This window comes from Anolis sagrei, chromosome 2 (assembly GCF_037176765.1).
Source record: "Anolis sagrei isolate rAnoSag1 chromosome 2, rAnoSag1.mat, whole genome shotgun sequence".
Lineage (NCBI taxonomy): Eukaryota > Metazoa > Chordata > Lepidosauria > Squamata > Dactyloidae > Anolis > Anolis sagrei.
In genome coordinates this window covers 230317060-230338909 of record NC_090022.1, presented here as the reverse complement: position 1 = coordinate 230338909, position 21850 = coordinate 230317060, and the positions used below count along the sequence as shown (strand labels likewise).

The following is a 21850-nucleotide window of genomic DNA, read 5'->3' as shown; positions in this document are numbered from 1 at the left end:
TCTTTGGTTTCTTATATATACATATAGCTTCCCCATGGAGGCAACTGGATGTCTTTGGGCCCTTCCATACAGCCATTTAACCCAGAATATCATGGCAGATAATCCACAATATCTTCTTTGAACTGGTTTATCTGAGTTCACACTGCCATATAACCCAGTTCAAAGCAGATAATGTGAGATTTTATACAGCTGTGTGGAAGGAGCCTTTCTCCCAATGCGGGACATCCACACACTGTTCAAGCTTGTAGAAGCAGAGTTGTGGATATGGTGCCATTGCTCGTGTGCATGCATGCAAACTTACACTCATGCAGATTTGCTACTGCATTCACTTATGTGTTAGACTATGTGTCCAGTTACCTAACTTTGTGAGGATTGTGCAGCATAAGCAATGCAGAAATTTGGGACTTTATTGCAGTAGGCAGGCAACTCATACTGCATCCCACTGTGCCTGCATATCCTCTCAACCCCCATTATTATCCTGTTATTAGCGATTAAAGTGTAAAACCCATCAATAGCCTTCAATTCTGCAATGTTCACATCACGTACCTTGGTGCAAAGGATCCCTTCAACTTCTGTGCTGATATGTAAAGCGAGATCACGGGGTGGGGTTCTCCTCTTCATCCCCCCCTTTTCCTCCTTTGTTTATATTTCTTTTTCTAAAATGTGTTAGAATTGTGCAATTGTGCTATTAAAAACATAAACAATACGGAAGAGCAATAATCTGGGAGGACAGCATTAGGATGGTATATGGAAGGATAATCACAGAAACAGACTGGAAAATCAGTGCACCAATGAAGAGGGGTGTGTTATCAAATGTACTCAACATAGTGTTGTTGGATCTACACTGCCATTAAAAATTCAGATTATTTGCTTTAAACTGGATTCTATGGCCGTGTAGAATAATATAATCCAGGCCCCTTCCACACAGCTGAATAAATTCCCACATTATCTGCTTTGAACTGGAATATATTGCAGTGTGGACCCAGCTCAAAGCAGATATTGTAGGATTTTCTGCCTTGATATTCTGGGTTATCCCACATTATCTGAGTGTATACGAGGGAGAAAACATGGAGGCAGTGACAGACTTTGCATTTCTAGGTGCAAATATTACTGCAGACACAGACTGCAGCCAGGAAATCAGAAGATGTTTACTTCTTGGGAGGAGAGCAATGACAAATCTTGATAAAATAGTGAAGAGTAGAGACATCACACTAGCAACAAAGGTCCGTATAGTCAAAGCAATGGTATTCCCTCTAGTAACCTATGAATGTGAATGCTGGACCATAAGCAAAGGAAGATTAACACTTTTGAACTGTGGTGCTGGAGAAAAATTCTGAGGGTACCTTGGATCACAAGAAGATCAAACCAGTCCATACTTCAGGAAATAAAGCTCGACTGCTCATTGGAGGGAAGGTTATTAGAGGAAAAGATGAAATTCTTTGGTCACATCATGAGAAGACAGGAATGCTGGGAGAAGACAATGATGCTGGGGAAAATGGAAGGAAAAAGAAAGAGCAGCAAACCAAGGGCAAGATGGATGGATGGTATCCTTGAAGTGACTGGCTTGACTTTGAAGGAGCTGGGGGTGGTGACGGCCAACAGGGAGCTCTGGCGTGGGATGGTCCATGAGGTTATGAAGAGTTGGAAGCGACTGAACAAATAAACAACAACATCATTCTGGGTTATATGGCTGTGTGGAAGGGCCCTCAGTTCAAAGCAAATAATCTGGATTTTATATGGCAATTTAGGGCCCTTCCCCACAGCCCTATATCCCAGAATGCAGAAAATCCCACAATATTTGCTTTGAACTGGTTTATCTGAGTCCCCACTGCATGAGTGTAAATGTGCATGTGGGATTTCCTGCTTTGAAATTCTGGGATATAGGGCTGTGTGGAAGAGCCCATAGAGGGGGCTTAGTCCCAGCAAGAGTCATATAATCCATTTCAAAGTAGATAATATGGATTATCTGCTTTGATAATGTAAAAGGGGCCTGTGTATCCACTATCAGCAATAATACAACAGTAGTGGACTAGTGATTTCGCATGATAGTCCATATAACTCTGATGTATTTCAGCCCTGAGCAACCTAAATTTTCGGTTTGTTTATTTACTCTATTTAAACTCTGCCCTTCTCAACCCCATAGGGGACTCAAGGTGGCTTACATTAGACAACAATTAGATGCCAAAAACACACACAATAAAAACATAAGCATTAAAACAATTATTAAAACATATAAAACCTTAAAACCAACTATTTAAAATCATGCAATCCAATATTGTAGCCCGCAGCTGTTCCAATTTGTCATTGCACGATTTCCTCTTTTCTTATTGCACTTATTGTCATTTTCATATAAGTGGCACAGTGGGTTAAACCCCTGTGCCCGCAGGACTGAAGACCAAGAGGTCGCAGGTTCGAATCCGGGGAGAGAGCGGATGAGCTCCTTCTATCCGCTCCACCTCATAATGCGGGGACATGAGAGAAGCCTCCCACAGGGATGATAAAACATCAAAACATCCGGGCGTCCCCTGGGCAACATCCTTGCAGACGGCCAATTATCTCACAACAGAAGCAACTTGCAGTTTCTCAAGTTGCTCTTGACATGACAAAAAAATTGCACTGATAGATTACTCGTTGAATGCTTGGTCAAATATCCATGTTTTTAGCCTTTTCCTAAAGGTCAGGAGGGAGAAGGCTGATCTAATTTCACTCGGGAGGGAGTTCCATAGCCGAGGGGCCACCACAGTGAAGGCCCTATCTCTCGTCCCCACCAACAGCTCCTGTGAAGGGTGCAGGATTGAGAGCAGGGCCTCCCCAAAAGATCTTAATTTCCTTGCCGGCTCCATTGCTTTCCTTGCTTTGTCGCCACAGTGTCTATGGTCCTATTCCTCTTGCTGCCACTGGCTACTCCAGCATAGGTATGTCGCCATAGTATACCAACAGGATTCTGGTCAATAACATCCACCCTGTTGACACCTGTAGGGAAAAAACTTTCTCAAATGTTTCCGTTTCTTTTATATATGAATAAAACCAAAGCATATTTAGTGGCAATTAGTGGAGAGAGTGGACATTTGTCAGCTATGTTCTTTTCTCTGAGAAAACATTTGAATGCCAAAGTTCATGCCTACTTCTAACATCATTTCAGCTGAATTGTCTGTTCCCGGTGTTTGTTGATCATTAAACCATACAAAGCCAACCAACCTTGTGATCTGTGAGGTAATATGTTTGTCTGCCCCATATTACATGCTGAGGGCAATTGATCAAAACAAGAATGTCATTATCCTGGGCTCTCACTTCATCTTGACTCTCATCTTTTATTAAACTAACAGAAAAATCTAGTTTTGTGTGGATTCTGACTGTTCCTCTTGCATTGCATTTGCTAGTTTATGTACACCTAAAGTTTCATCTCCAAGAAGGTTTTTTTTAACCTTCAGACAGCTTACACAGATTATTGCTGTTCTTTAATTCTTTAAAATAGCACAATTGCACAATTCTAACATTTTAGAAAAACAAATATAAATGTAAAAGAAAGTGAGGAGGAAAGAGAGAGGGGATGAAGAGAATCCCACCCCTGACCTCACATTGTTGCTGACACATCTGCACAGAAGTGTTTTGTTGTTATTTTAAGGCAGACGTTGGCACTGTGTGGCCCTTTAGATATTGTTGAGAGTGGCAGGTTCTAGCCTCCCTCAATCTGACTTATCCTGGCTAGAACATTGGGATTTACAATGCCACAACATCGCAAGGGCAATGAAATCTCTCTTGGCAGTGATCTTGGATTTGCTCTTGACTGTGATTCAACAAGAGCTAACAATATTGTATGTACAAACCGTTCAGCTCTTTTCTGGGTCATGTAACCAAGCTGATTGTCCCTGCTGTACTATTTGCCTGTGGAAGGAAATAGTTGCCAAAGAAATGCCTTCTCAATTGCTCAGTCATTGCATTTGATAATGATTTTTAAAAGGAAATTGTGCTTTGCCCTTAGCTAAAGGTGATTTTTATACCCCATTGATTCAGTATGAAATTTAGAATGCTTGTTTATTGCATGAAAATAAATACAAGTAAATAAATAAAATAAGAAACAGCAACAACATTTACCCACATACTTTCCCTGTGTGTTTTTCTCTCTCTGACAGACACACACCTACCAATTACTACATATGCTAACCTAATGTAGGAGGTTCCATTTCCTGTTCAAATCTAGTTGATCAAGTATTCTTCCAAAGTTAAGGTGAAATCTGTTGCTTTCCTGTAATCAATGTTTGTATCAGACACTGTGTTTCGTTTTTTAATGGTTTAATTGAAAATGAAATGTGAGAATAACTGAAAACAGGATGTTTCCCAGAAGAAAAACAACAACGAAAAGTCTTACACAACAGTTCTGCAATCTAAGCACATATATTTAAGAACAAATCCCTGCTCAGTGCAGCATGACTGACTTCTGAGTCAAGAGGCAGGATGGAACTGCTTTGTTGCAACAGATCATGCAATGATCAACCTATTTATCACTGGGTCAGGGCAGGGTGTGGAAAGCATGTTTGGCTATATTTAAATATTCGCATTCTGGGCTGGCTGTCAAAACAAAAACAAGTGGAAATGTTGGAGAGCTTTTAAGAAGGTTTGTATTCTTAATGTGTATTATTATTAATGCAATAGATCTACTTTAAGTATTGCTAAGACTGCATTTGAAGAGAATAGTTCATTTTAATTGATGTTCAATGATACATAATTACCAATTTGGAGGTGCTCAGAAATAATTATTAAAAATAAATAGATGGCTAGAATGTTGTTGCTTAGTCCCAAGTACAGGAAGGCTCAACCAGTAGGTCAACTTTGCTCTACTTTGGTTAAGAAACAAATAGGCTTCAGGCGGATGCTGAGTGTGTTAAAAATGCACAAAGATAAAAATCCACAATCAATTATGTGGCAAAATGTAAAATAAATCACATGTAGTTCACATTTGATCAGCCCACACATTGCCTTGCCAGAGAAAGAAAATATGCCACACAGATTAACAATAAAGAACAAGTAGTTTACTCTTCATAGTTCAGAACAACATATGTACAGTGTGGTCAGTTGTATCAACTCACATGTCCTTTTATGAGGGATTTAAAATGGTCGTTTCTGTGTCCATGTGAGAGATCTTTTTTCAGAAGCCAAGAAATAAAAAGGAAACGGTCTCTTTCTGCTTCTCTCTCCAAACTATCTCTCTCTGCACCGGCATAGCTCAAGTCTGAACAAAAATGTAACAGTATCCAAAAGTCCCAGGCTCAGCCATCTCCCCAGGCATTGCCCGACTAATCAGCTTCATGCATATTATTTTACAGTTGACACACACACACTAATTCCTTGCATGCTCCAACAAATTCTGAGTAACTTTTTTAAAAAAGCTGTTAAATTGCCTTCATAATTTCTGAAGAAAATACATTATCTTTTCAAAGATTATTTGAGTACTGAAATACTGCAAAATTTCTGGCTTAAAGTCAAAGTTTATCTGAGGAATGTTGGATTGCAGCCATTTATCATGTTTTTTTTCAAGGTCAATGGTAAATATTTATTGGATATTATATATGGTGTAAGGCTGGTCCATGAAGTCACGAAGAGTCGGAAACGACTGAATGAATGAACAACAAAGACATAAAGACTAAAAGATCTGATTCTAAGAAAAGTTTGCATACTTAAGATTTAAAGTGAGTTTTTATTACAAGCGGTTCCATAAAAGATACAATATGCCTATTCCCTTGCCTGGGAGGCTTCAATCTTCTTTTTCTGTATCTTCTCTTTTAGAAGTTCTGTAAATGTTAGGAACTGTCACCCCAAATTGATTGAACAATGGAAACTTGTCCAGTTATTCTCCTGTAGCTGAATGTGCTGCAAGAGGCATTCACAAGGACTTGGACATGTTTCCATTGTTCCTTCTAGATGATATATTTGCAACCTATCTTGCTATGAGGAAAATAGGTGGATAGATCTCTGCTGATTCTCTTGGTCTTCAATGAAATAGGAATGGTAGAACTGTTGGAAATGCATCACTTAAAGGTCAGTTGGAGGGATTTTGATCTTTGTGCAGTTTGTTGGGAGTCCTTATTCTACAGCTGGGATGGGAAATGTGAAGCCACATGATTTTCAGTTGGCCAGTACATCATGAGATATGGGCTGCTTACACAGCACTGTTCACAGCATAAGGTCAGGAGGCACAAAGCAGGCAGTGGCTGCGTTCAGGAATTTGAAACATCTGTGTGCCCCTGGTACTTGTGCCAGTATGTGCAAACCCCAGCTTAAGCTGCAAAGATGGGTCTCGGAAGCGCAGGTGGGTTAGCATCTCATATATTTTATTGTTCAAACAAACAGTTCTGACACTGAAAAAGCCCAAGACTCCTTTCCCATTGAAAGTGACCAATGACCTGGACATTAATTACACTTCTGCCTCCAAGTAGTCTGCTGAGCATGAAATATTCAAAACATCCAAAAAGAGACTTTAAGCAGGGACAGGGATTTCCAACTCCATTTTATCCCACATTGTTTCAGAAATCATTTTCAAAACAGTTAAAAGTGACAGTCAAAGAGTGTCCTTGCCATTGAAGGCGTCTGGCAGTGAAGGAACAAGGTCAGGATTCTCAAGCTTTTATAGATACACAAATTTTCAGTAGATACAGATTTGCTTGAGAGGCAGCATGGTTTGGTGGTCAGAGCACTGGACCATGGCACTATTTACACTGATCATTTAATGCAGTTTCAAACCAGCATTGAACAAAGTGGTTTTGCTGTGCATAGGAAATCTTGGAACCAGATTGAGGTGGTGATTACATAAACTACAAAGCACTGGTGCTAATTAAGAACATTCTTTCGCAGACTTTTGTGGAAGTTTGTTGTCTGGATGTCACAGTTTAGAGCTATCTTCTAACTCAGTGGTTTGACCAGGGACCACTTGACCAAACCACACTCTCCAACATTAATATCAAAAGGGTTACAAACCAGTTTTTGGTCAATTTTAGATTTTGTTTGATTAGATTTTGTGCTAATTCAGAAAATTGCATTGGACAGACCACATCAGCTCTGTTTTCTGATACAGACTATATGTCATCCAGTAGTCATCATCTGCTTGCCCACAGGAAACCATATTTAATAAGCCTCAGCACTATAAGAGGGTTTCTTGAGACCAGTCACTCTTGTTGCAATCGTGTAGTAACGGTGAGGCCACAGATCAAATTTTAGTTCTTACAGACCACCAGTTGGGAACCACTGTTCTAACTGCATTAAAATGATCAGTGCAGATACCAAATCATCATTCAGTAAATCACATTTTCTAGGCCTCTGAGAAAAGCAAAGGCAAAGCCCCTGTAAACAAACCTTGCCAAAGAAAACTGCACTCAAAGGCAAATCTAAGCCAGACACAACTTAAAAGCACATAACAAAGTAGCTCTACTCTCTGAAATGACTGTTTTGTACATTAAAAGCAGAGGAACCCTCTTTTGGAAATGCCAGTCTAGACTTTCCACTTGCTGAGAACTATTCTCGGCACCTCAGGAACAAAATGTACATTGAAACAAAAAGATTAGATAACAGAAGACAAGTCTGTCACACAAAAGAGGCACAACTCATCTGGCTAAGTTGAAATGTTCAGTGTTTATTTGAAAAGCTGTAACTCTTCTGCAAGCCATTGTTTTAAAAAAATCAACATTTTAAAAAAAAGAAACTATGATTTAGCCAGAATGCTAGCTATCAATATTACAAGCTTGTGTACATAAGCAACATTTACATCAAGTTTAAAAAAGAGGGCACATACCGCCATCAAGTAAACATCACAGAGGCTCAAGGTAAATAAAAAAACCACAACTCGAAATCTTGGAAGAAACAGGTGCATGTCAGTTTAAAGTCCTTTCTGGTGCTGCAATACTTTGGTGGCCTCAGAAAGTGTCTAGAGAGACCCAACGATCTGGAGAGCTTATTCCAGTGTTCATCTTCTCAAGCTGAAGATGGCAATACCAGCAATATATTTCCTTAAAGGAGTTATACTAGAGGATAACTGGCAGCTGTAGCTATACCACAGTGGTTGTCCCTGTCTTTAGCCATGAGGATATAACCTTTGTCTCCCCACTTCTCACTCCAGCTGAAAGAGAAAACAATATAGCAATGAAGAGTCTCCCCTAGGGCAAACAAATAGTTTAATATATCAAACCTGTACTTTGGGACCCCTCTTACTGTACAATGTTCACCTCTCCTCCCACCCTATTATTTTTATATTGTGTTTATTACATTGTGAGGCAGGAGACCATATTACTGTCTGTTCAGCACAAAAAGACTGAAGCCTTTATCATCAGCCAGCAGTACAGTCTATCTGCAGTTCCTTCTGGCCTCTGGTTATCACTCAAATGCCTCTCCTCAATTATACCTCTGTATATATTTAGAGTTACAAGGCAGCCTATCTTGGCAAAAAGTTGGATATAAAATATTTAATGCAGTCTCAGAACCATAAAAATTTGGACGGCTGTGTGAAACAGCCAAGTGGCTTACAGAAGTGTCTTATAGAAACTGCCCATTGAAGGACAAAATGCCACGATTTACAAGTTTCAGCGTACATGCAATAAAACCCACTGGGTAGAGTTTCACAACACAAAAGGCCTCCTCACACATACCTGTTTTTGACAATCCAGTACTTCTTCTTGTTGTTATCGTCATCTGTTCCCTCAAAGCCGTAACCAACAACAAGAACACCGTGGTCCAATTCTTCGCTGCTGCAATCTGGGTCAAAGTAAATTCCTAGAAGTAGAAGAGGACAATTACATTCCAGATAAAGTCTAAACTTTTAAGCAAACTCCCAAATTGTATTGTTAATATTTTATTGTTTTATAGTGTACACAAGAAACAAAGCAGACAAAAAAAAAAAACAACCCTCCCAAATAAAGATATATAAAAGAGCAAGCACATTTACAAATCTGGCATATAGTCAGCACTCGTTAACCTGTGAAAAATCAAATTTAGCTTTACAGTTATTATGCCTTAACATTTCTTATCCCTCTAATCCCACACCCATGAACCCAACCCCCGTGACCCTCCGACATTCCTCAATATGGATCACATAACTAACCAGTAACTACACATATGTCTTCTTTCACTAAATCCCCTTTATGGCGATCTTCAAATCTATCTTTGTCTTCTTTTCCAGATACCCAAGTGTCAGCCTCCTTTTTTTTTTTTTTTTGGCAAATTCTTCATTATTTCCTCCTCTGCTGCTCTTTGTTAGCTTGGCCATTTGGATATAATCTACAAATGTATCTCTCCAATCTTTAATAGTTAACTCTTTTTCTCCTTCTATTTTTTGGCTATTATTAGTCTCATAGTAACAAAGCAATATTGACAAATTTCTTCATCTCCTCTGCTAATACACCTTCTAAATCAGTGGGGTTCACAACCTGTAGGTTCCTAGGTGTTTTTGCCTACAACACCCAGAAATCCCAGCCAGTTTACCAGCTGTTAGGATTTCTGGGAGTTGAAGTCCAAAACATCTGGGGACCCACAGGTTGAGAACCACTGTTCTAAACAGTCCTAATAAGCACATTTCTGGGTTTTTCTTGACCTTTTTGTTAATTACATTGTTTTTTTCTTTCACCACTTTTTTTCCAGAATTCCCAAACTATATTACAAGTCCACCATATATGGAAAAAAGATCTCTTCACCTTCTTAGATTTCCTGTTTTCTCTCTTTTGGACAATAACTCTGGAGTTATGTAAGTTCTATAAAACAGATTTTTTTTCTAATTGAGCGGGCCACTGACAATTTAAACCCTCTTTTCCAAAGATGTTCCCAATCTTCCAAATCAATATTTCTGCCTAAATCTTTGGCCCACGTTATCATAACAGTTTTTATCCGATTGTCTACTAAATTGTATTCTAAAATATATTGATAGAGCTTGGAGATTAGGCCTTGGTAGCACTTCTCAAGGATACATTCTAACTCCAATTTTTAGAGGCAAATCCTACCTTCGCGTCCTTCCTAAATCTGTCATGTAGTACGAAGAAGCTGAACCAGTCTTTTAACCCAGATTCTTCTCTACCTTTAAGCGTCCATTGCACTTTCTCTTTGAACAAATAATCCTTGTACGTGCCAAATTCAGTTTGTGTAGCCAGTCTATGGACTGCTTCCAGTGGTTTGTTTTTTTTTTGCTCTATCCCCTTCTTGTACCTTTTCCACGTTGCTAAAAGGCTGGCTCTTATCATATGTCCATTATATTCTTTATTCACTCTATCCTTTTCATCCCATAGATAGGCATGCCACCCGTTTATCAAATTATGGCCCTCTAAATTAAGCAACTCCTTTCCCCTCCTTTTTAAATGTCAGGAGCAACTTGAGAAACTGCAAATCGCTTCTGGTGTGAGAGAATTGGTCGCCTGCAAGGACGTTGCCCAGTGGACGCCTGGATGTTTGATTTTTTTTTACCATCCTTGTGGGAGGTTTCTCTCATGTCCCCGAATGGAGCTGGAGCTGAAAGAGGGAACTCAACCCACTCTCCCCAGATTTGAACCACTGACCTGTCGGTCAGTAATCCTGCTGCCACTGGGCAACTCCTTATTGTCCAGTTTAATCCAATCCTTTAGTCAGCTAAAATTTGTGGCTTCACAGTAGTATCTGAGATGAGGCAATGCCAGGCCCCTTCTGTCCCATCGATAAGGTTCCTGTAGGCAATTCCAGCTTTTTTGCCTTTCCAAATGAATTTGACCAGATCCCAACTTCACCTTGACTTCAAGGTGAGAATAGCAGTGATAAAAATGATGGTATTACCCAAAATGTTGTTTCTGTTTCAAAATTTACCAATTATTAAGGGAGTAAAGGTGTTTGGAAAATGGAGGAAAGATCTAGGCAAACTTCCAAATTGTAGGAGGCAGTTTCAAATATCACTGTTCATGCACAAGACGCATTACACCACGTACCCATGAACTGCTACTCATGTTTATAAGACAAAAGCACGCTTCATAGTGAGCTGAAGTGCCTATACTACTTCCAACAATATCATATCCAGTTCTGTTCATTAGCTTCCTTTGACAAACTGCACAATACATCCTATATTAGCTTTCCCCAACCGTGTCCTCCAAATATGGTGGAATGTAGTATTTCACCATGATTAGCTAGCCTTTGGAAATGATAGGAAAATGGAACACAAGCCTAGAAAGCACAGTTTCCCTCTTCGGCAAAGTCTATAACAAGGGATTTTTTTCACATTTGCAAACAGCATCTCACCTGATTCATAGAACTGGAAAGTGGAGTGACTTGCATCAATAGCGACAGAAACCGGTCCCACTGCAGCCACGTCCTTCATCAGGGCCCGCTCGTGTCCTTGTGGGACATCCACAAACCCAGTGTCGTTAGCAGCATTGAATTCAGACTTGTAGAGGCAATCTTCGTCATCCTTAAAAGGCAAACACATTGGCTGAGACTTGAAACTTCAACATGCAGGAATTAGTTAGCTGGTGTTCCAGTTTTAAAAGAAACGAATATACATAAACTATTATGCAGCAGAGACTAAAATTACTGAGCAAATGTGATCTGAAACAAAGCATTATAATTCTGCAAGCTTTTCAAATGCATTCCAGCCACCCGGGAAAAAGAAAGAAGGGAGTTCACCATTTTAATCTGCTGGAATGAGTATGCTGGCAGCCAAGGATCTCACACACCCAATGACAATCATAGAGATGTTTAGAGATCTCCTGCTTATTTATTCCTTATTTGGCTTTCCGAATGCCTTGGTTGATTTGTGAGATCTTATAAATAAATCACTGGCTGAAGAGGAAAACACCCTACCTTTGCAATGTATGGGTAGGAGTCCTCAGAATCAATGCCACCGTTGTCCTCTATATACTGGAAAGCCTGGTCCATAAGACCCCCATTGCAGCCCTGGTTTCCTTCAGGCCGAGAGCAATCCACAAGGTTTTGTTCACTCAAGGAGACCAGCTTGCCGGTTTTGCGGAAGTGTTGCCCTTCAAGGGATCCAGTTGTACTGAATGCCCAGCAAGAGCCACACTGACCCTAAGGACAAATGGAGAAACACATTTGTTTATACCCAAGTTCAGCAATAGGAGAAGGCCCTGTTATGTTGTGCCCCACTTGCGCATCCAAAACTGGGAAAACTGGGCTACAGAATCCTCCAATCAGCACAGCACAAAGCCCAATTTTGCATTTTTTTTTCCACCTCAGTTTGCATTCCCATAAAATAGCTTCTTATGACACCTGATTTTGCCAGTCTAACAGTGGTTCTCCACTGCTTCAGGAAGGAAACTTTGACTTACTGTCTTGCATTGCAACTGCCATTGGCCGCATCCAGCTTGGCAAATGGTAAAGAGTTATGGGAGTTGTAATCTAAAACATGTCTTGTTCTCTGTACAGCCATGTTCTCTTCTCTGATTCTAGATATGATTGTTTTAATTCTGACTGTAAACTCTTTAGGCAAATCCCATAAAAATTCCTAAGACAAGTTGCTGGGGGCAGACATACAGCTGCTGCAATCTGAGCAGAATTAGAAATATAGTCCACTGAAGGACTCGCCAAAATCAGCATCTTCAATTATTGATCAATAATAAAAAAATTGGAAAATGGTAGACTCCCAAAATTATGCTTGGAAGAAGAAACTAATGGCCAAATCCAAACTTCCTGGTTAGATCAATTAATAAGATTCCTCTGCACATGTGGATTAGAAATATCTTCCTTAGGTCATAATAGGGACATTGAGAAAAGGATAGTAACTCAATGGATTTTAAATATCGAAACGCAGAAAGATAGAGCCACTTTGTCAAACACAGGCTCCTTGAAGTGGTTTGGCCTTTTTCAACAACATTTTCCTCAGGCACTTTTCTTGAAAGTTGATATGCCGAGCCACTTAACCATCTCTTTTACAAGGGCCAGATTTGAACAAATGGAGTCAATGGAGAGACACAGTAGATTCAATCACATCTCACCTGACAAGAGACTCTATCTGTGGAGCCCCTGAAGCCGAATCAAATATTACATAACTGCTGCTTGTACGAAAAGGAAAGGAAACAACATTTGTGGCCTTTTATTTGTAAAAAAGGTCACTGGTTCAAATCCGGGGAGTGGGGTGAGCTCCCGCTGTTAGCCCCAGCTAACAGCAGGAGCCTCACATGCAAATGTGAGTAAATCAATAGGTACCACTCCGGCAGGAAGGTTAACGGTGCTCCATGCAGTCATGCCAGCCACGTGACCTTGGAGGGGTCTACAGACAACACTGACTCTTTGGCTTAGAAAGAGATGAGCACCAATCACCAGATTTGGACACAACTGGACTTAATGTCAGGCAAAAACCTTTACCAGTTTGTAATAAAAGGAGCTGGGGGCCCTTCCACACAGCCCTGTATCTCAGGATATCAAGGCAGAAAATCCCACAGTATCTGCTTTGAACTGGGTTTTCTGAGTCCACACTCAGAAAATGTGGGATTTTCTGCCTTGATGTTCTAAGATACAGGACTGTGTGGAAGGGCCCTGGGATACAGCGACCAAAAGCACATTTTTACTAGCTGGTTATAACCCTGTTTTGACAACAAATGTTGCCCTTTATCTGTATAAAGCATCTAAAAGGAGATTAGAGTATATTAATCACATAGGTATTTGGTGTAAGGGGGATGAGAACATTTGATGTATATACTTATGATTAACGTATATTTGGTTACAAGTCGGCCATCCCCATTTTTCCCTCTGTATTCATATATTTATATTTTTACTTGGATTAGATATATATTGTACGTTGTGTTTATATTGTGTGTTTTGATAAGGCCAATTGGTTGATCAATAAAAATCGTTTCATAAAGGGTTATGGAAGTTGTAATCTAAAACATGTCTTGTTCTCTCTACGGCCATGTTCTCTTCCCTGATTCTAGATATGATTGTTTTAATTCTGACTCTAAACTCTTTAGGCAGAGACAGCCATTGGTTTCAACAACACCACAAATATGCAAGGCTAGCAAGTTAACTTGAAAGTTTAGCATTCGCAGCACTCTGCCCAACCTCCATTTCCTGGCATGAACAAGATCACAGAGGAAGGAAAGACAATTGTTCATCATCAACTGAACAGCCGAAGGAGGAAAATTACAAATGCTCAGAGCTCAGGAAAAACAACCTTTGAAATACAATTTCAGAACCCCCTCACCACTGGCCATTCTGGAATTTGCAGTCCAATGAAGAAACAGTTTGTGGAAAGATTTCATGGCCAGAATCACTGGGTTGCTGTGAGTTTTCCAGGCTGAATGGCCATGTTCCCGAAGCATTCTCTCCTGACGGTTCACCCACATCTATGGCAGGCATCCTCACAAGCTCTGAGGATGCCTACCATGGTTATAGGTGAAACGTCAGGGGAGAATGCTTCTGGAACATGGCCATACAGCCCAGAAAACTCACAGCAACCCAGTATTTGAACTCTCTTCTATTAATAAGGTAAAATAAAAGTCAATGAGGCTGATGAAATCCCAGTTAGAGAATTACATGATGACAGATTATCAGATTCTGTCGGTGCTATATGAATCAAGCACTGGAGAGGCAGGGCTGAATTTTGCATTTAACCTATTACTTAAATATCCGTCCAAGCTTGCACACAACTAAGCCAAATAAAGGAACCTAGGGGCATACCTGATCTTTTACGGGAGTAACGTAGCCCTTTTCCCTCCAGTCAATAGACTTGGGAACTGACAAATAATTGGGTTCCAGAAACTCGGATCCTCTGTATTTTTTCTCTGTTTTGGAGTGTTTAAAGCCATTCATCACTTGCCTGAACTCTTCATTTGTCTGGAAGAGAAGAGGAAATACATCAGCATGGTATCCGGGCAATTACTCAGAGAAGCAGCCGGGCAAGTTTGCTGTTGATACGCACCATGTCCCCAAAGTGATTCATCCCCAGTCTGTAGCTATGCTTGCCCAGGCTGTGGTCCAGGTTGTGCAACTGAATCATCTTCAGATTCTTCTCCCAAATCATCCTCCTCCAGCCTTCCTCTTGCTGAATGAACACAGAGAAGAGGAAGTTAAGGTTTAGTCTCCAACATCCTCCAGGCGCTCAGAACTACTGGTTAAATGAGGCATGAGCAACCTTTGGCCCTCTGGCTGTTTTGGACTTCAACTCCCACAATTCCCAACAGCCAGTAGGCTGTTAGGAATTGTGGGAGTTGAAGTCCAAAACACCTGGAGGGCCAAAGTTTGCCCATGCTTGGGCTAAGCCAAGCAATCACAAAAACTATACGTACTCCCCCAACTCAAATAAAGTACAAGGATTCTGAATTGAACATAAATTGCTAAAACTATAAAGCCACATTCTACTGGGTGAATTGTTTGGTTCCAAGGATGGGAAAGGATACATAAGCAGCAAATAATGTTGTCAAAACTGAAAAAAATATTTTTTTGTATTAACATCCTAGTAAATATAAGATAACCTAGAACACAAGGAAGCCGCTCACAGCGCATCTTCACTGTAAAATTAACACAGCTTGATATCACTTTAACAGCCATGTCTCAATGATACGGAAGTTGAAGGTTGAAGGTTAACAGCCATGTCTCAATGATGGTAGTTGAAGGTTGGTCATATGCTCCACTAGCACTTTTTGGCAGAGAGGCCGAAGATATTGTAAACATAGCACCGAACTAGGTAGCGTCAAACTGTATTAATTCTACAGTGTAGATACACCCCCAGTACCCACCAGGAGTTGTGGACTACAGTTCCCATACCCAACAAGCTAAATGTGGCGCAAAGGCCATCTAGTTGTCTGATCTAGCGCCTAACATTGACTGGGAACTGTAACCCAAATATCTGGATTGTCTGCGCTGTAGCAGATCATGCCATACAATTCTTCCTATGTAATAATGATACACTTTATTGATTATAATTTTTTATTATTAACTTCATTTGTACCTCGCTACCATCTCCCAAGGGACTCGGTGCGGCTTACATGAGGTCGAGCCCAAACACAACAATACAAGCAATTAAAAAACATAGACAAGAGAAACAACATTATCAATAAAACAACACACAAAAGCAGAGGGGAGGCCAAATGTAAAGTTAAAATTGGAAATATGCTGGGAAAATGAACAGAAGATGATACTGGTGTTTGTGAAAGGGCATACCAGCAGACTTAGAAAATGTAAAGTGCTTTGGAGGACAAAGTGCTATGGGATCATTATTGATCTCTCAGAAGGGACTTGGAGCGGATTACAGTACACATATAAGGCACACAACGAACAATGACATACAATACACAGATAAAGCAAAAGTCTCCCCCTTTTTCATCTCCAGTGTCTGGAGGCAATGCTCAACTCCAGCCATTGGGAGCTGCTCTTGTTCCATTTTCCATGCTGAGGAAGACATCTCTGATCTTTTTGCCGGTATGTCTGCATGGGGCGCCCTTTTACCTTCCCACCGAAGCAGTACCTATTGATCTACTAGCATTGCATGCTTTCGAACTGCTAGATAGGCAGAAGCTAGGGGTGACATTCAGGGATTCACCCCGACTCGTGGCTTCAAACTGTGGTCAGCAGCTTTTCCTGCAGCTAGCAGTTTTAACCACTGTGCTACCACGGCTGTAATGTGTCATTCATAAGATATTCATAACCACTTAATTTCAAATTGCATTTTGACAGCCAAGCGCATGTGGTGGTCATTACCTGGTGGTACTTCTTGCTATGCCACGTCTTCCATGCCAGCCAGTGATCGTCCAGGGCAGAGTCTAGGCTGGGAGCAGCAAAGCATGCCTCCAAAAAGAGGGCCAATGCGCATAGATAGACCTTCATTGTGAAATCTGCTGGGAGGAGAAAATCTGGTTCGTTTAGATTTCCTTTGCTTCCAATGTGACATGGATAAAGTTACAGTACAGAAATAAGTAACTTTCCAGGATGAGGGGAATACATTACTGCTGCCGAAAGGCTACAAGTGGAGCAATGAAGACCATTTGCTACAAGGAAAAGTACAGTTCGTCCCTTATGTTTTTTCCCCCTAAAATGTCATAATAACTCCTCGGGTGCATCGACACTAGAGAATTAATGCAGTGACACAATTTGAACTGCCAAGGTTCAAGGCTCTGGAATCCTACAATTCCATAGCATGGAGCCATGGCGGTTCAAGTGGTGTCAAACTGCATTAATTCGCCAGTGTAGATGCACCCTCAGCATGTATAGACTGGGGTCCCTTCCAGAAAGGCCCTATATTCCAGAGTCCTTCCACACAGCCATACAACCCAGAATATTAAGGCAGATAATCCACAATATCTGCTTTGAAGTGGATTATGAGTCCACACTGCCATATAATCCAGTCCAATGTGGATTTTATACAACTTCATTGAAGCGGCCCCAGGATCTGATCCCAGGTTTTCTGTTTATCCCAGATTATCTGGCAGTGGAGGCTCATATAATCCTGTTTAATGCAGAAAACCTGTCTGGAAGGGCCCTTGCAACCATAAAAAAGGAATGCACAGATACACATGAAAAGTGGGTATGGTGCAAATACTATATTTGATATGCTAATTTGAAAATTTCTCAAGGTAAAGATGGAATTCTTCTGCTTCTTATGCTTTAAGAGTAAGAATGTGAGGTCATTTTGGCAGCTAAAGAATCCTTTCAGATATTTTCACCGCCTTTCTGAACATGTCACCAAAGTTATGATTAAAAACTAGAGGAAGGATTAGAGCAATTGGCCATTTGTGCAGGGAAGCATTAAAAGCTCCGACGTGTCATTCTGAGGAACTTGTTTGCCTGTTCTATTAATATTTTTCCAAAAGGCTAAATCTGGTTATTTGAAAAAAGTAATGTATAACTTCCACAGGTTATCTATGCTTTCTGGCAAAATTTCAGCATATTGAAATACTTCAAGAATGGGCAAACTTTGGCCCTCCCTGCAGGTGTTTTGGACTTCAACTCCCACAATTCCTAACAGCAGGGAGGGCCAAAGTTTTCCCTCACCTGGTGTAAATCCACCTGTGGAAACCTAAACTCTTGTTTTGCAAATAACTATGACCATGTTTATTTACACAACTCAGCTGAAAAAAAGGGGGAGGGGGAATCTGCTTCACCCTAAAGTTGTGAGAAGGGTGATAGAAGAGAGGAAGGGAGAAAGAAAAAAGAGAAGGAGGAAGAAGGGAAAGACAGAGGGAAAGATATAGGAAGGAAGGAAAGAGAGAAAGGGAAGGAAAGATAAAGAAATCAAGATAGAAGAAGAGGGGAAGAAGAGATGGGTGGGAAGAAAAGAGGGGAGAAAGATAAAGAAATGAACAGAGAGGGAGGAAGAAGGGAAGAAAAGAGAGGATGGAAAGGAAGGAGAGGGCAAGAGATGGGGAAGAAGGGAAGGAATGAGAGAAAGATAAAGAGAAAGGAAGGAAAGAGAGAGAGAGAGAGAGAGAGAGGAAGAAGAGAAGGAGAAAGAGGTGAGAAGAATACAGAGGAGAAAGAGGGGAAGGTAAGAGAAGAAGGAAAAAGAGAGGTGGAAGAAAGAAAGGAAAAGAGAAAAGGGCAAAGAAAGGAAGGCAAGAGAGAGGAAGAAAAAAAGAAAGAGGGAAAGGAAAAAGAGGGGGAAAGAAGGGAATGGGAGTTGAAGAAGCCAAGAGGGAAGAAGAGAATGGTGGGAAGAAAATAGAAGGAGAAAGGGTGGGGGAAGTGGGGAAAGAAGGGGGTAAAGAAGGGAAGGGCAGGAGAGAGGGGAGGGAAGGAGAGAGGAAGGGAAAAAGAGGGAAAATGAGAAGAGGAAAAGAAGGAAAAGAGGAAGAGGAGAGAGGAAGGAAGGAAGGAAGGAAGGAAGGAAGGAAGGAAGGAAGGAAGGAAAGAAAGGAAAGGCAAGAGAGAGGGGAAGATGAGAATGAAGGAGAGATTGATAAAGAAGGGAAGGGTAAGAGAGAGGAGAGATGGGAAGGAAAGAAGAAGGAAAAAGAGGGAAGATGGGAAGAGGGAAAGAAAGAAAAGAGAGGAAGAGGAGAGAATGATAAAGGGAAGGTTAAGAGAGAGGAGAGGTGGAAGAGAGAAAGGAAAGAGGGAAAGAAAAAAAGGAAAGAGGAAGAGGAGAAGGCGAGAGGTGGGAAGAAAAAAGGAAGAGAGAAGAAGGGAAGGAAGGAAGGAAGGAAGAAAGAAAGGAGAGAAAGATAAAGATGGGAAAGCAAGAGAGAGAGGAGAGAAAGAGGAAAACATCCATGTTCAACTTTGCCTTCCCAGCCCCTTTCACAGCCTCCCGGACGAGGATGATGATGTTCATCACCCTCCTCCTCCTGCCTGACTCATCAGCCATTTTCCAGGAATCCCTTCCTTCCTCCCTTCCTTCCTGCTTCCATACAAAACATGGGGCGGAGAGGTCTGGGGAGCCATTCCAAGGAAAGGAAGGGGGGAGGCACGTGACCCACCTCCAGCCCATAGACACGTGAGTCCCGATTCACATGACACACGGGTGAAAAAGGAGGAGGAGGAGGAGGTGGGAAAGGGGGAGAAGGAAAACACACACACACACACAAACAAACACTCTCTCCAGGCTCCTGAATGTCAACAAGCCACAAGCCCTCCTGGCTGTTGATGGGAGGGAGGAAGGGAGAGAGGGAAGGAGCCTAGCCATTCCTTCCTTGTCTGGGCGAGGATCCAAGGCCTCCTCCAAGGGGAAACAAGAGGGGAAACCCCAGACCGCAAGGAAGGGAAAGCCGGCCCAGGAGAGGAAACAACCACCAATCTCTTTTTTCTAATAAATCAGTTCCTTCTTCTGAAATACAGCCTACAATTCCTTGTCGGCCTCCCATCCACGGAATCACCAGCGCAGACCCTGCTTAGCTTCCAAAGTGAGACGGGGGCCTAATCCTTAACCCTTACAGAGGCAGCCATGACCTTTAAAAATAACAATATCTTAGGAGGGAAGAAGAAGTCTATTTTCACCATGATTTTTCCCCTAGGCATTATAGGCTCCGAAACGGAGCCTATAATGCAAGCACTGCCGTCGGCCTCCCACCCAAAGACTCACCCGGGGAGGCCCTGCTTAGCTTCCAAGACGAGACGCTGCCTTAAGGACACACCTGGTGGGTAGGAGGGAAACGCGGCGCTTCCTTCCCCAGCCTTCGTTCCGCTGGCTTCCTTCTTGCGGCTGTTTTCGGACGGGGGGCTTCGCTCTTAAACCTCTCCAGGCCCAAGTTGCTTGCCCCGCCTCCTTCCCGCCGGCGCGCGTTCTGATTGGCTAGAACGCGCCGTGGGGCGGGGCCGAGTGGTTAATCCTGCCAAAGTTGCCGAGGGGCGATCCCGTGATGCGGGGGGGAGCCTGTTTTGTTGATTGGGAGCCAGGCAAGGGGCTGCTCGGGCCAAGGACGCCGGAGACGAAAACAAACCCATCTGGAAGGGGAGGGGGAGGGAGGGGGGAGAAAAAAGCCAAAATCCCAAATGTCAGCAATCAAGGCGGAAATGGCCTCTTTCACAACGAAGCCTTCTCACCACTGAATCACAGCTATATACTCAGGAATTGTTTGGAAAAGTTACTTTTTTGGAACCTTGGAAAAGTTACTTTTTAAAAAACATGGAAAAGTTGCTTAAAATAGGATTGGGGGATATTTTAGTGTCCCAAAGGGTGAATCATTCTATGTAGAGTGAATGCAGATTGATGCCACTTTAACTGGCATGGCATGGCTTAATGTTATGGGATCCTGGGAGTTATAGTTTTACAATGATTCATCTACACCAGGCATGGGCAAACTCTGGCCCTCCAGGTGTTTTGGACTCCAACTCCCACAATTCCTAACAGCCGGTAGGTTCGAATCCGGGGAGAGGCGGATGAGCTCCCTCTATCAACTCCAGCTCCTCATGCGGGGACATGAGAGAAGCCTCCCACAAGGATGATAAAAACATCAAATCATCCGGGCGTCCCCTGGGCAACGTTCTTGCAGACAGCCAATTATCTCATACCAGAAGCAACTTGCAGTTTCTCAAGTTGCTCCTGACACGACCAAAAAAAACCAAAAACAAACTTTGTATGTTTCAGTGATGTTACTTGGAAACCACCCTGAGTCCCTCTTGGGGAGATAGAGCGGTATATAAATAAAGTTTTATTATTTTATTATTATATGTGTAAATGCACCCATAGATCTAATTGAGACTTGAGTATTAGAATCATAGAATTCTAGCGTTGGAAGAGACCTCATGGGCCATCCAATCCCCTTGCCAAGAAACATGAAAATCACCTTAAAAGCACTCCTGACAGATGGCCATCCAGCCTTTGCTTAAAAGCCTCCAAAGAAGGAGCCTCCACCACACTCCGGGGCAGAGAGTTCCACTGCTGAACAGCTCCCACAGTTCTTCCTCATATTCAGATGGAATCTCCTTTCCTGTAGTTTGAAGCCATTGTTTTGCATCCAAGGGCAGCAGAAGACAAGCCTGCTCCCTCCTCCCTATGACTTCCCTTCACATATTTATATATATGACCATCATCATGTATCCTCGCAGTCTTCTCTTCTGCAGGCTGAACAGACCTAGCTCTTTAAGCCACTCCTCATAGGGCTTATTCTGCAGACCCATGATAATTTTGGTCGCTGTCCTCTGGACACATTCCAGCTTGTCTACATCTCCCTTCAATTGCGGTGCCCAGAATTGGACACAGTGTGATTCCAGGTGTGGTCCGTCCAAGGCAGAATAGAGGGATAGCATGACTTCTCTGCATCTAGACCAGCATTTCTCAACCTGGGAGTCAGGAATCTAAGTGGAGAATCTTGTATTAATCATCATCATTATCAAAATCTTAGCTCGGTTTGACTTCCATAAAAAAAGATACCTTTTTGGACTACATTTTCCTCTCTCTTAATAAAATCAATGAATGGTACTTACTACTTGCTCTTCAATCACAAAAGTTCTTAAAAATTCTTTAAATTTG

General features: G+C 41.8%; 1 protein-coding gene across 4 annotated transcripts; it reads right to left on the bottom strand.

Moving 5' to 3' along the window:
- Positions 1 to 7604: 7604 nt before the first annotated feature.
- LOC132767303 (procathepsin L) lies at positions 7605 to 20146 on the bottom strand. 4 transcript variants are annotated; one of them, XM_060762083.2, is made up of 8 exons: positions 19961 to 20146; positions 16645 to 16781; positions 14867 to 14989; positions 14626 to 14781; positions 11794 to 12018; positions 11233 to 11401; positions 8634 to 8757; positions 7605 to 8107 (listed from the first exon to the last, which is right to left on the bottom strand). In XM_060762083.2, the coding sequence occupies exons 2-8, from the start codon at positions 16768 to 16770 to the stop codon at positions 8008 to 8010; spliced, it is 1023 nt and encodes a 340-aa protein (XP_060618066.2). In that variant the 5' UTR covers positions 16771 to 16781; positions 19961 to 20146; the 3' UTR covers positions 7605 to 8007. The 4 variants fall into 4 exon arrangements, with proteins under 4 accessions (XP_060618066.2, XP_060618064.2, XP_060618065.2 ...); XM_060762081.2 differs by having other exon boundaries at positions 16645 to 16778; XM_060762082.2 differs by having other exon boundaries at positions 20013 to 20146.
- Positions 20147 to 21850: the final 1704 nt, after the last annotated feature.

Coding starts and splice junctions, on each gene's coding strand:
- LOC132767303 (XM_060762083.2), bottom strand. CDS start 16,770: ATGAAGGTCTATCTATGCGCATTGGCCCTCTTTTTGGAGGCATGCTTT. Junction 14,782..14,866: donor TGAATCACTTTGGGGACATG/GTGCGTATCAAC, acceptor CTTCTCTTCCAG/ACAAATGAAGAGTTCAGGCA. Junction 11,402..11,793: donor CCTACCCATACATTGCAAAG/GTAGGGTGTTTT, acceptor TTGCCTTTTAAG/GATGACGAAGATTGCCTCTA.